Source organism: Chironomus tepperi, unplaced genomic scaffold (genome assembly GCF_022539635.2).
Source record: "Chironomus tepperi strain 1889 unplaced genomic scaffold, CSIRO-AGI_Ctep_v1 contig_12, whole genome shotgun sequence".
Classification (NCBI taxonomy): Eukaryota; Metazoa; Arthropoda; class Insecta; order Diptera; family Chironomidae; genus Chironomus; species Chironomus tepperi.
In genome coordinates, this window is record NW_027226134.1 from 1,072,977 (window position 1) to 1,087,235 (window position 14,259).

At 35.2% G+C, this 14,259-nt stretch overlaps 2 protein-coding genes across 4 annotated transcripts in view; both read left to right on the forward strand.

Annotated features, from left to right (window-relative positions):
• LOC139088231 (protein eva-1 homolog C-like) overlaps positions 1-14,259 on the forward strand; it is a 281,413-nt gene that overhangs the window by 232,170 nt on the left and 34,984 nt on the right. The window lies entirely within an intron of this gene.
• LOC139088359 (uncharacterized) lies at positions 1,273-14,087 on the forward strand. The gene is made up of 6 exons (XM_070637558.1): positions 1,273-1,455; positions 7,931-9,212; positions 9,273-9,476; positions 9,539-11,040; positions 11,105-13,069; positions 13,131-14,087. Exons 1-6 carry the CDS (start codon positions 1,273-1,275, stop codon positions 14,085-14,087), a joined length of 6,093 nt encoding a protein of 2,030 aa, XP_070493659.1.

Genomic DNA, 14,259 nt, shown 5'->3' on the forward strand with positions numbered 1-14,259 from the left:
GAGAAGAAACCCGTATTAAACAAATTGGGTAATCGATCAAAAATCCGGCCCTAGACTGACATGATTCTGCTTTAATGCAAGAATCGGTTTAAATCCAGTGCCATGCCAGAGTTAAGGCTTTGAAACTCTGGAATAAAGGGAATATTTCATTCAAATTTAGGAATTTTTCTGATTATTTCGGGAATATATTCCGAAGTTTCCAGGCTTTGGTCAGATGTGGCTTTGGTGCCAGATTTTGTTTGCCTAGAACAAGCCTCTCTATGAATAAATTTTTCACAGGAAATTGAAAGGTTACAAAACATGCAAGAATCATTCACACATCCCTCAAAAAAAAAAAATAAATCACGCAAAATTCTATATTTTCTAAAAATAGAGATAGAAAAGCGACTCTACCTAAAAATCACTGCATCATGATAAGCACAAAAGAAGGAAAGAAATCACTTAAACATTTTTCTTCTTCTTCCATCCTAAAACTGTTAAATCGCAAAATAATTCCCAACAAAAGAATATAAAAAAAGGAGAATCTCTTAACAACAGACGCACACACAACAAAAAAGGAACTGAAATCCTTCGTCAAAAAAAAAGAAAGGGGGAAGTATGGAAAGTAGAGAGATAAAAAAAGTATTTCCTCTATCAAAATCACAAAAGCTCACATACATCATGTTCACATATTTTTACTACAAATACAAACGTAACTGCTGTAAAAATCATGAAATGTATATTTTTTAAGAATAAAATATTTTTTTTTTCTCAAGAGTCATGCCTTAAATCCCATCCAGAGAGATTTCCACATTTACAAACTCATGATGTGGCCCTTTTCAGCTGCTAGGCACCTCTCGCTCATATCTCTACGTTTTTTATTTGATGTGGGAAGTAAAATTAAAGGAAGTATTTCATTCAAAATGTGAGATGAAAAGAAATTCTTTTAGGAGAATTATAATCTTCAGATGTGATGCATGGCATTAAAGTTGAAGGTACTTCTGTGGATAATTTCTCCTCTTCCTTTACACTTTGAATAATGTTAATTTCATTTGGTGCTGCTTTATTTAATTTATTTTGTGACTTTTGATGACTTGTGATTCTTGGAGATTTATAAGACAGAAGAGACAGAAGAGACAGATTAGGCAAAAATGGCCAGAAAGGACAGAATAGGTTAGAAATGACATAAAGGACCAAAAACGACATAAATGCCTAGAAATGACAGAAACGGCCAGAAATGACGAAAATAGCCAAAAACGATAAAATGGCTAGAAATGATAGAAAAGGCCAGAAATGACGGAAATGATCAAAAATGACAGAAATGACCAGAAAAGACAGAAATGGTCAGAAAAGACAGAAATGGCCAGAAAAGACAGAAATAGCCAGAAAAGACAGAAACGGCCAGAAAAGACAGAAATGGCCCGAAAAGACAGAAATGGCAAGAAAAGACAGAAATGGCCCGAAAAGACAGAAATGGCAAGAAAAGACAGAAATGGCCTGAAATGACAGAAATGGCCAGAAATAACGGATATGACCAAAAACGACAGAAATAGCCAGAAAAGACAGAAATGGCCAGAAAAGACAGAAATGGCAAGAAAAGACAAAAATGACCAGAAAAGACAGAAATGGCCAGAAATGACAGAAATGGCCAGAAATGATGGAAATGATCAAAAGAGACATAAATGGCCAAAAAAGACCGATATAGCCAGAAAAGGCCAGAAAAGACCGAAATGACCAGAGGAGACAGAAATGGCCAGAAAAGACAGAAATTGTCAGAATAGACAGATATTGCCAGAAAATACAGAAATTGTCAGAGGAGACAGAAAAGACAGAACAAGCCAGAAAAGACAGATATGGTCAGAAAGACTCTACGTCCTACGATTTTCTGTCGCATAGTCCTACCACTAAACAATTGTGGGATACTTTAGTGACTTATCTGAACTATACATATCCTGTGCCTCCCTTACAACTGCACTTCCAATAATACACCATTCAAAACCCATTTCATCAAATCCCATTCCAACAAAACCTCAAAAAAAAAACGTCCTTGAAAATCACAGACAACGACAATGACACTTAGTCGTCTACCCAAAAGGGACGTCAGATCAATTGTCCAATTCTCATGGCGCTTCAAATCGTCCCGTACACTTTTAGTTCAATTTAAAAGCTTTACATAAATTTCAAATGTTTCTTAGTAACAGTAATCGTCAAGCAAAAGAGCGATGCCAAATGACATCCGAGAATACAAAAAGGAATGAAATGGGACCAGAAAAAGGAACATCAAGAAAATCCATCAAAATCCATCTTAAAAAAGGGTTTTTAGTTCTTCTTCTTGTGCCTGCTCTATTTGGAAATTGTTTTTTTCTTCTTTCCTATGCTGTTAACCACTCAATGCTGTTGTACTGATGGCTTATAATTGAATAATTTCATTTTTCATTTTAAGGACATAGACTGAGTCCGAAATGAAAAGTTGGTCGACGCCACAATCTTTTTTCTACCTTTTTTTTACCATTTTAAAATGTATGAAATATTTTTGCATATCAAACCGATTTATTTCTGATGCTCTATGCTGTTCTGTGTGGGAAAAAGATCTCAGCTCATATTTTTCTGTTGAGGATGAAAAAAAATATGCAAATAATTTGAAAAAAGGGATAGAATTCATTGGTTAAATTGTTAATTCCTTGTGCTGCATATGCTTCATAGTTCTGAAAATATATTCTTTTCACTTTGAAGTATGTCTGTCGATTGAAAGTGGTTTCTCAGGATACTATTCAGTTTTTTATTTGCTGTTAAGCCAATACTATGGTGACGTCAGAGACATCCTTATGTTACTTTGTCACCACTTTAGTATTTTACTACCTTAAACATAATCTAAGGTATAGACATCAAGGATGATTTTTACTATACTTTTCATACTAGGTGAGCCACAACAGTGGTGTGGCTATACTTCACAGTATCATTACGTATCTATTTGAATTAGATTCCTGATATTACTTGATAAGCTCTTTGGACATCATTGGCTTCATCAAGGACACTTTATATTACTACACTTAACTTATTTACTTTCTTGGCTGAAGTGCACGAGGGCTCATTGCCGCGCATAGGAAATGTCTGAAGACAGCTCTATCCTTCAAAACCTTCTGCCAGTTCGAGATTTTAGGGACTCTAGCGTCCTTTTCAAGACATCCAAACCTTAACAGACCTACATAAAGTTTATAGTGGAATCAGAACCACTCTTTTGATGACGATATTATCAGCTTATAGTATCTAGTCTACAAAAGGAGACTGTGAGCCGCGATTCCACTACATCTGGATCGGTGTTGCAATAATTATGTACCGAAGTACTAAACTATTTCGCCACCGAGCTACTTCGATTCACTTTATATTCAAATCTATTCTACATTCCCGTGTTGGTCTGTCAATGTTACATTAATGGAAGTACAGTAGAAAAAGGGATACAGAATGTGTATGATTTATATATAGCACCTTGCCATATAGTCGAATATCCCTCGATACCTCAGTGGTAAGAGCATGTAAACGAAAATTGATGGATGTTGGTTCCAGTTGGTTCGAATCTCAATTGGGAGCCGTTATTCGGAATTATAATCTATCTGATAGATTCCCCCGAATCGCACAATGTGATGAATTTCATTACTTGCTGTAAAATTAGGTTGCAATCTGCCATAACCTAGCCTTAAAATCAGCCCAAGGAGTATACATTAAACTCAAATTCACCGGAAAGGTTGTTCAGTTATCATTTAAAGCTCTCTTGTTTCCTGATAAATCAATTTGTTTTGCAATTTTAACAGAAAATGCTGTAGTTGATTTTGCGGTATGATTTCAAGTTGTTGATATTGTTACTGCTGCGGTTAGATTTGTGGATGTTGATTCAGTTATTGTTGTTGTAATCTGTGCTTATTATTGCATCTTGGGACTTTATGTTGATGAATTTTGTGACAAATTTTTCCCAGTAATTCGCGGTTTTGATGATGCTGATTTAGCGGTTTTATGGGAGCTGTTAGCTGTTAAATGTTGTTGGTTCTGGAAATCGCATTAAAATACAATTGAAATTCTCAGAATCTTATTTCGCAGTCAAATGTCAAGAACAGCTTTCTGTCAGATTTCGTTCCAACTTTTTTAAGAAGTAAAAAGCGCTAAAATCGAAATGATTCCAAGAAAAAAATAATAAGTAGCAACAAAATGCACACAAAAAGACTGTTCACCACGTGTCTAAGACGGTCTTTCGGTTATAACAAAAAAACAACACCAAATGGAGCTAATGGAATGTTAAAATGGATTTAAAGTTGTTTACAATAGAATAAATTCCTCATCTTTAATGCATTATGTACATTCATTCTAAAGCTTTACAAGAAAAGGAGAGGAGAGAAAAAAAAAATTGAGGAAATTATTCAAAGTGCTTTTAAGGAGGGATTGAATTTTTTTTATCTTTTTTTTCCTTTCTCGTTTGTCCATTGAACAAACTTCATCATCATAATTTATAAGGCCAAACTCTCGGTTGTGAAAAATAGAGGGGGCGTTTGGAAATGACGTAAATCATTGATGGGAAAATTGTAATTTAGTGATTTGCGATTTAAAACTTGCACAAGAGATGCACTAAGGAGCATTGTGGTGAACAAAATGATAAAATGTGTCAAGTTTTAGTATAAAGAACGTCTGTAGACAGATCTATTTTTCGATAACTTTCGCCTATTTGGAATATTGAGAACTCTAGTGTCCTTATCAACACAACAAATTTTAGTATTGGAACTAAAAAATTCAATGGTAATCCCCAGTGATAATCATCAGAGTTGACTTGACAGCTGTACAATGTCCAATTTACATTTTATGCTCTAAATCTTCTTGTTAATGCCTATCAAAACAACTCTAATCATAGGCTCAAAAACAATTTACCTTGAAATTTTAGGAACTGAACAATGAGATATAAATTTTGAGAATTTAGAGATCCTATTCCGAGAAAAATTAATGAAAATGACTCCGAAACGGCAACATTTAAGCCAAATAGGTCACTTTCGTTTTTTGTTGATTATCTTGATTGACTCTCTTTATCCAGAGATCTTAAATATTACGGAGCAGGCATGTATTGTGCTCTCAGTATGCTGAGTATGCTGAGAGCAACGCTTATGAGAGTTGCATCATTAAGTATAATTAAGGTGGCCAAGCTTTAGAGAGCATCCTTTTTGTCTGTTGGAGTTTATCATCTTTAAATATTCAAAACTGTCTTGAACTGTTGGTTAGTTACCCCAAAACAATTTTGAATCTACAATCACTAAGTCAAAGTATCAGGGGCGAAATCAGCGTCAATGTAATCAGAATGAATATCTCCAACCGGATGAGATCTCGATAGTGTCTGATCTAGATGTCAGGGGTCAAGGGCTAAGCTAGAATTTTTCGAGGCTGTGAGGAAAGATGCTTTAAACTGGTTTGAATGAATTGCAACAATTTAGGTGTTTTTGGGGTATTTTCTTACAAAAAGCTCTAGCAAATTGTAGAATCTATCCAAAAAATTGAGGAACCGTGTCTAAGACACAAAAGATAGAGTCAGGTCAAGGGAGAAATCAGGTCAAGAGAGGATCAGGCCAAGTAGAAAGTCAGATCAACAGGAGAGTCAAGTCAAGAGAGTCAAAGGAAGAAGCATTGTATTTAAGGGCTTGAGCCCAGCTTAAATTTGATAGCTTCGTCAGTTTCTGCGAACAAAATCAAACTTGATGTTTAAAATTAGCATTATTAAAGATGCAATCATTCTTGACCCTCCATCTTTTGAAAAGTCCTAACTAGGCCCCAGCTTTGGAGTTTACAATATCCCATTTCAAATGACCATCATCTTCAAACAAACCCCAAAATAAGCAAAACATTTTGATTATCATTTATTCGGCTGCTTTAAATTTCAAAGAAAAAAAGCTTGATTTTTTTAGGCACTAAAACATTGATAAACTTCAATTTAAATGATTTCGAATCATCCCTCTGAGAATTTTTTTTTTATTTCGTTTTTGAATACAGAAGTTTAATAAGTTCTGTCCGCTTCTATTGCTTCAAGAATATTTTTTTATGCTTCAGTTTCATAAGGAACAAAAAAAAAGTTTTTAGCGCATTTTTGAAATTTTTTTCAAAAAGGTAGCTTAATAAGACACTTTGTTCGTTCGTTCGTTCGTTCGTCTGTTCGGTCGGCTGGAACGCGAGATCTCAAAAACTAGACATCGTAGAGAGCTCTGGTTTGTTTTAATAGCTTCGTTCTATCGAGTTATTGGGTTATCGGTTATTTAGAAGTTTCAAATCATAGCATAAATACTATAATTAATCAATTTTTGATTTCAATACAAAGTGTAAACAACTATTTTCGTTAAAAATTCGAAATTTGCAAAACCGTTAGAAAGTTTGAATTTCAGAAAACCGTTACTTCTAAATATACTATAATTAATAAATTTTTCTATTCAGTACCAAACGTGAACAATTTTTAGCGGGAAAATTTTGAATTTCGCAAAACCGTTGGAAAGTTTGAATTTCAGAAAACCGTTACTACTAAATATACTATAATTAATAAATTTTTGTATTCAGTACAAAACGTGAACAATTTTTAGCGGGAAAATTTTGAATTTCGCAAAACCGTTGGAAAGTTTGAATTTCAGAAAACCGTTACTACTAAATATACTATAATTAATAAATTTTTGATTTCAATACAAAGTGTAAACAACTATTTTCGTTAAAAATTCGAAATTTGCAAAACCGTTAGAAAGTTTGAATTTCAGAAAACCGTTACTACTAAATATACTATAACTAATAAATTTTTGTATTCAGTACAAAACGTGAACAATTTTTAGCGGGAAAATTTTGAATTTCGCAAAACCGTTGGAAAGTTTGAATTTCAGAAAACCGTTACTACTAAATATACTATAACTAATAAATTTTTGTATTCAGTACAAAACGTGAACAATTTTTAGCGGGAAAATTTTGAATTTCGCAAAACCGTTAGAAAGTTTGAATTTCAGAAAACCGTTACTACTAAATATACTATAATTAATAAATTTTTGTATTCAGTACAAAACGTGAACAATTTTTAGCGGGAAAATTTTGAATTTCGCAAAACCGTTGGAAAGTTTGAATTTCAGAAAACCGTTACAACTAAATATACTATAACTAATAAATTTTTGTATTCAGTACAAAACGTGAACAATTTTTAGCGGGAAAATTTTGAATTTCGCAAAACCGTTAGAAAGTTTGAATTTCAGAAAACCGTTACTACTAAATATACTATAATTAATAAATTTTTCTATTCAGTACAAAACGTGAACAATTTTCAGCGGGAAAATTTTGAAATTCGCAAAACCGTTGGAAAGTTTGAATTTCAGAAAACCGTTACTTTTAAATATACTATAATTAATAAATTTTTCTATTCAGTACAAAAAGTGAACAATTTTTAGCGGGAAAATTTTGAATTTAGCAAAACCGTTAGAAAGTTTGAATTTCAGAAAACCGTTACTTTTAAATATACTATAATTAATAAATTTTTGTATTCAGTACAAAACGTGAACAATTTTCAGCGGGAAAATTTTGAATTTCGCAAAACCGTTAGAAAGTTTGAATTTCAGAAAATTTCGTAAATTCTTCTAAAAGTGAACTGGATCCTACTGGATTTTGTTTTGTAGATCTGAAAGTGACTTGGATCCTACTGGATTTTGTTTTGTAGGTCTGTAAGTGACGAGAATTTTACTGGATCTTGTTTTTTAAATCTGGAAGTGACAAGTTATAAATTAACGGTTTTTTTTAATTCAAATTTATAACGGTTTAAAGAACTTCAAAATTTTCCCGCAAAAATTTGGAAACAATACATCGTGTTGACAAAAAGAAATTTTGGAATTTAATTATTTAATTTAAACGGTAAGAGTGATGTTTTAATAAGTAAAATCTGTTTAATCAATTAGTTTATTCATTTTAGAAGATGACAAAACGAAAAGTGAAGCCTTTAACTTTACGTGAACAGGACAGAAAGAAAAAGAAACAAAAACATGCCGAAGCAGAAAAAATTCAAGAATATTTGGATCGTGATAACGACACAAGACGTGAACGTAGATCAAATCCGGAATATTTACACGCAGAATCCGCAAGAGATGTATTGAGTCACCAACAACGTCGTTCGAATCCGGGTTATTTACAAGCCGAATCCGCAAAAGATTTATTGAGTCTTCAAAAACGTAGATTAAATCCGGATCATTCACAAGCCGAATCCGCAAGAAATTTGTTAAGTCTTCAACAGCGAAGATCGGATCCGGAATATTTACAAGCCCAATCGACAAGAGATTTGTTAAGTCTTCAACAGCGAAGATCGGATCCGGAATATTTACAAGCCCAATCGGCAAGAGATTTGTTAAGTCTTCAACAACGAAGATCGGATTCGGAATATTTGCAAGCCCAATCCTCAAGAGATTTGTTAAGTCTCCAACAGCGAAGATCGGATTCGGAATATTTACAAGCCGAGTCTGCAAGAGATTTGTTAAGTCTTCAACACCGAAGATCGGATTCGGAATATTTGCAAGCCCAATCGGCAAGAGATTTAAGATCTATTCAAAAGCGTAGAGCAATTCGAATTCCTTGGATTAAAGCAATCAAAGCATATAATGAAAACGTAAAGGACGGCCCTTATCATCGTTGTTATTCGTGTGATCGGTTGTTCTTTAGAACTCAGGTATCGATAACGACTCGTGAGAAGCTTCAAAATAAACGAGGATGCACAGATGAATATATTAATGGACTTATTATTCCTGAATTGATTGAGCATGCCGAATACATATTCTGCTCAACATGTATGAGTCACATTCGTAAATTAACTTATCCAAAGTTGAATATAAATAAGTCAAATTTGAAGTTTCCCGACATTCCTGATTGCTTAAAACGATTAACTCCATTAGCGGAACGATGTGTAGCTGCTCGTATACCGTTCATGAAAATCGAACAAGCAAATTATGCTGGACAGTTGAAAATCAAATCCGGTATCGTGAATGTTCCAATAGACGTTTCTACAGCAGTTAACGCAATTCCGAGATCCGTTGACGATACGTATGTGATTGAAGTGTCGTTAATGCGAAAAATGGCGTATAAAAATCCATATATCCGAGAACGTGTTCGACCTGCTGATGTTTGGGCTGCTGCAGAGTTTTTATGCCAAACACCGCTCTACACACAATTTGAAATTTCGTTAAACCAGGAATTCAATCCTACAGGTAACAATTAGGTTTTTTTATAAACAATATACTCATTAATTAATTTAACTGCATTTATAGTTCTTGCTGCTGAGCCTGAACATGTAAACAACAACGAAACTACCGACATACAATCACGAGATACAGCCAATTCGGTATCGAATGAACAGCCAGAATTAGAATTTACAGATCGACATTTACCGGAAGAAACGTTAATCGACTCTATGGACGCAATGCAGTTTGTGCCGGAACTTGATCCTTCAGATGCTGTGAGAATTGCTCCAGGTAATGATGAAGCATAATTTTGGAAGTATTTATAAATAATAAATCTTGATTTATAATTTTAGGTGAAGGACAAAATCCTATTCCAATGTTTATGGATAAGCATTGCGAAGAACTTGCTTTTCCTAGCATTTGGTGCGGCCAACCAAGAGCAATGCCACCAGATGATAGAAAAGCATTGTCGAATCTCGATTACGTAAACTCAGAAATTCGTAGATATGACCGCCGTGCTTGCCGTCCCGATCATATTCTTTATCTATATAAAAAGTCGCAAATCGAACAACTTACAAAGCAAGCTACCGTAATACTTCGGAAAAGCACACAAAACAACAGAATTACAGCCAATCAAGTAGTTAATCAACAGTTTCTCGATAGTGCTGTAAATAACGATTCCGCATATCGATTTATGGCAGCTATTACTGGAAGTCCACCATATTTCGAGGCACAGAAGAAGAAAGTGATGGCAATGGTACGACAATTCGGAGGATTTACTTTTTTCATCACGAATTCGGCAGCCGAAACTCACTGGCCGGAATTGCTTGTCATTCTAAAGAAGACGGTTGATAAAATTGACATTTCTGGTGAAGCGGCAATGGACTTGACATTCGAAGAAAAGTCAAGACTTATAAGTTCGGATCCTGTAACATGTGCTCAATATTTCTATCACCGACTTAAGCAGCTGTGGAAAACGTGGGATGCAGAAGACGGTCCGTTCGGAAACTATCGAATTTCGCACAAATATTGTCGAATCGAATGGCAGCATCGGGGTTCGCCACACGCTCATCAATTCATTGATTTAAAAGATGCACCGAAATTCAATGCCGATGATTTGGATTCTCATGTTCGGGTTTGTGAATTTATAGACACAATCGTCACCACCGATACCGATGATCCTGACGTTTCCGACGTAATTTATGTTCAAAAACATCGATGCACACATACGTGCAAAAAGGGAAGACGAGGAAAGGAAACATGTCGATTTAACGCACCATTTTTGCCGATTCCACAAACAATGATACTAGAACCAGTTCCGGATACGATAGTTTTGACACAAGACAAGAAAGACTTACTCCGAAAGATAAACGAAAATCTTCATACCATTCTCGAATCAACAGAAGTAGAATCGATGTCGTTCAGTGATTTATTACAAAAATTAGGATGCACATTTGAAGATTATCTATTAGCTGCAAGAGCAAAACTTAAATCTCGAAAAGTTTTCGTAAAACGACTACCAAAGAATGCTCGAATCAATCCGTACAATAAGAAGATTCTTATAGCGATGCGATCGAATATGGACATCCAATTTATTCTTGACGTTTACTCGTGCATTTCTTATGTTGTCGATTATGTTAACAAAGCCGATAAAGGACTATCTCGACTATTACGGCAATGCATAAAGGATTATGAACGCGGCAATCACAGCATTAAATCAAAACTAAACGCTCTTTCGAAAGTTCTATATAACTGCAGCGAAACATCAGCCCAAGAAGCGGCATGGATCCGATTACGGCAGCCGATGTGTATGTCTTCCGATCTAGTCGAATTTATTCATTCCGGTCCAAAATCCGTAAGTAACATAATATGTATACTTGCATTAATATCTTAACAAACATTTTTTTTAATTTAATTAGCAACGACAACGAATGCTGAAAACTAATGCGGAGTTGAAAAATTTATCGGAAACCGATCCAAACAGCATCGATATATATAAGAAAGGACCAATAGATCGATACAGTGACAGACCTGACGAGCTCGAAAACGAATGTCTTGCTGATTTTATTGCCAAATATAACTACAAATCTAATGCCCGAACAGCTACCGACAACAATGAAGACGGTGAAATTATTGGTGATGACGAAGAACTCGAATTAGTTGATGATGATGAACAAACCGATCCACTCGACAAGAAAACTTATGATTTAAAGAACAATAGCGGAAAAATCACTCGTAGACGTCGACCAAAAGTGATTCGATATTGTCGTTTTAACATTGCTCAAGATGAGGCTAACTACTATCGTGAAATGTGTTTATTATTCTTGCCATGGAGAAACGAAGATACCGAAATCGATTCGCAAAACTGTTCGGAAAAATTCCATCAAAACGAAACTATCATTAAGACCAATTATGACAAATACAATGCCGTTTCTTTGGACTTGGAACAAATATCAAGAGATATTCAAAATGAACGGCTAATGGAGGAAACTGAAGCAGAAGAACGAGATGTCGAACTAGCCAATATGGATTTTCATAACGTTTACGATTTCGATGATACGATTGTTCAACCAAACGCGGCAGTCGAAATGGGAATCGAAGCACTTGTATCGGATGCATCCGTCAGTCGATATAAAGTTCCTGATCTCTTATGCGATGAAGAGTATTATCAATTGTGTGATTCTTTAAATCAGCGACAACACGACTACTTGATGCACATAATAAGCTGTTTTAAGAACCCTTCTTCTTTACCGATATATCATTACATCGCAGGCGGAGCTGGTGTTGGAAAAAGCCGATTGATTAAAGCTATTTATCAATCCGTCATGCGAATACATAGAAGTGATCCTGGACCAGTCAATTCGAATGAGGTACTTTTAGTTGCGTATACCGGAATGGCGGCTCACAACATTGGCGGAATCACAGCGCATAGTGCTTTTCATCTTGCAGCTAATCAAGGAAAAACCGACAGAGGTCTTCCTCCCGATATCGCTAATACATTAGCTAGCAATATACGATCAAACAAACTAATAATAATTGATGAAATCAGCTTCTTATCTTCAAAGCATTTCGATCAAATGAGCTCAAATATGAAGCAGGCATTCAAGTCTAAAAAAGAATTTGCCGGTCGTTCCGTTATCGCTGTTGGTGATTTTGCACAACTCCGACCAATCGGAGCTCCATACTGTTTTCAACCGAAAGACCGTCGTTCAACTGCAGTTCTCGTCGATAATCCACAATGGAAACCATTTCAAATGTTCGAACTTACCGAAATCATGCGACAAAGAGATGATCTTCGATTTGCGGAAGCATTGAATCGGCTTGCTGTAGGAAAAACAACGATAGAAGACAATCGGTTATTCGCTAGTCGGTGTTTTAATGATAATACGCTTCCTGCTATAGCTCGAACTCGTCTCCGATTGATACCCTTTAATGAAGGTGTTGACGCATATAACATGCAACGTGCTCAACAATTGATTCAAGCAAATGCAACAAAATTCATTTATACAGCTTTAGATAAATTTATAGGTACTTATAAGGATGAACAGAAGCGGAGAGCACGGCATTTAATTCGAACTATGAAGCCAGGAGATACACAAGGCCTAACACATGAACTTCATCTCGTAATCGGACTTCGTTATATGATATCAACCAATATCGATGTTTGCGACGGATTGTTCAATGGCGCTTGCGGTATTCTGAGATTCGTTGAGCTACAAAATCGAAAGATTAAGGCTATCTATATCGAGTTTGACGATATCAAGACAGGAGTAAATGCTAGAAGTATTCGGCACAATATTATGCAAGCAAACTCCCAAATTCAACCGAACTGGACTCCGATAATGGTCACTAATAGATGCTTCTATACAACAGAAGGAGGAAAAGTAAGTTTAAAATTTTCATCTTCATTTTTCAAATTAATTACGTTTTTTTTATAAATTCTAGGTACAAATTAATCGTGAACAGTTTCCAATACTTATGGCAGAAGCTATAACAATCCATAAAAGCCAAGGACGGTCTGAGGAAATCGTAACTGTCGACGTTCGAAGAGGTATGAATCGACAAAAATATTACGTATCATTCTCAAGAGCGACATCGTTAAACGGCTTGCATATAATTGGACAATTTAATCCACCAAGTGAAATTGAAGAAAATGATCCTGTTAAAATGGAGATGTCTCGACTGCGAGAAAATCCGCTCACACCGAAGTTTCAATTTCTCGCTGACGTTCCCGAAAACTTTATACAGATTGTTAGCCACAACATTCAGTCCATTCGAAGGCATATCTCGTCAGTTGTGGCCGATCACGTTTATTCAAGGAGCCATATTTTAGCATTTCAAGAATGTTGGGCACTAAACAACGAGTCTTACAACATTCCGGAATTCGAGGAAATATCTCGTAATTCGTTATCAGGACGTCCTCGAGCATTCGGTACTATAAACTTCTGTAAATCTGCAATGGAAAGTCGAATTACGAAACAAATAGTACTTGAACTAGGTGATAGCAATAATCATGTGGAATTGACAGGATTCTGCCTCGACAACAAATTATCTTTTGTTAACGTTTACAATAACCCGGGTTCGAATCTCGAAATAATGAAGGAAGCGTTTTTGAGAATTGAGGAGTTTATCGGAATATCGGATGTGCTAGTCATGGGTGATTTTAATCATCAGCTTCGAATTGATAATCAATTCGAAAAGTATTTGAAAGAGAAATATAATCTGGATTTAATTTCACCTCGAGAGCCGACTACGAATGCTGGTACAACAATTGACGGTGTATTCGGAAATTTATTGCATTTCGAAGCTGAAATCTCGATTTACGAGTCATATTTTTCATTTCATCGTCCCATTGTCATTCGAATCAAAGAGAAGGAACTAATAAATAATAATATTCTGTAGTTTAATTTTAAATCTTAATGAAAATTATGGTTCATATAGCTTGTCATTACTTTTTATTTTGTAACTTTTTATGCATAAATTTGCTAATCAAATACTGATCGCTGGGTCAAAAATGCGCTTAAGTCCCTCGATCAATAACACGAGGACTTTTGTAATTTTTTTATTTCTTTTT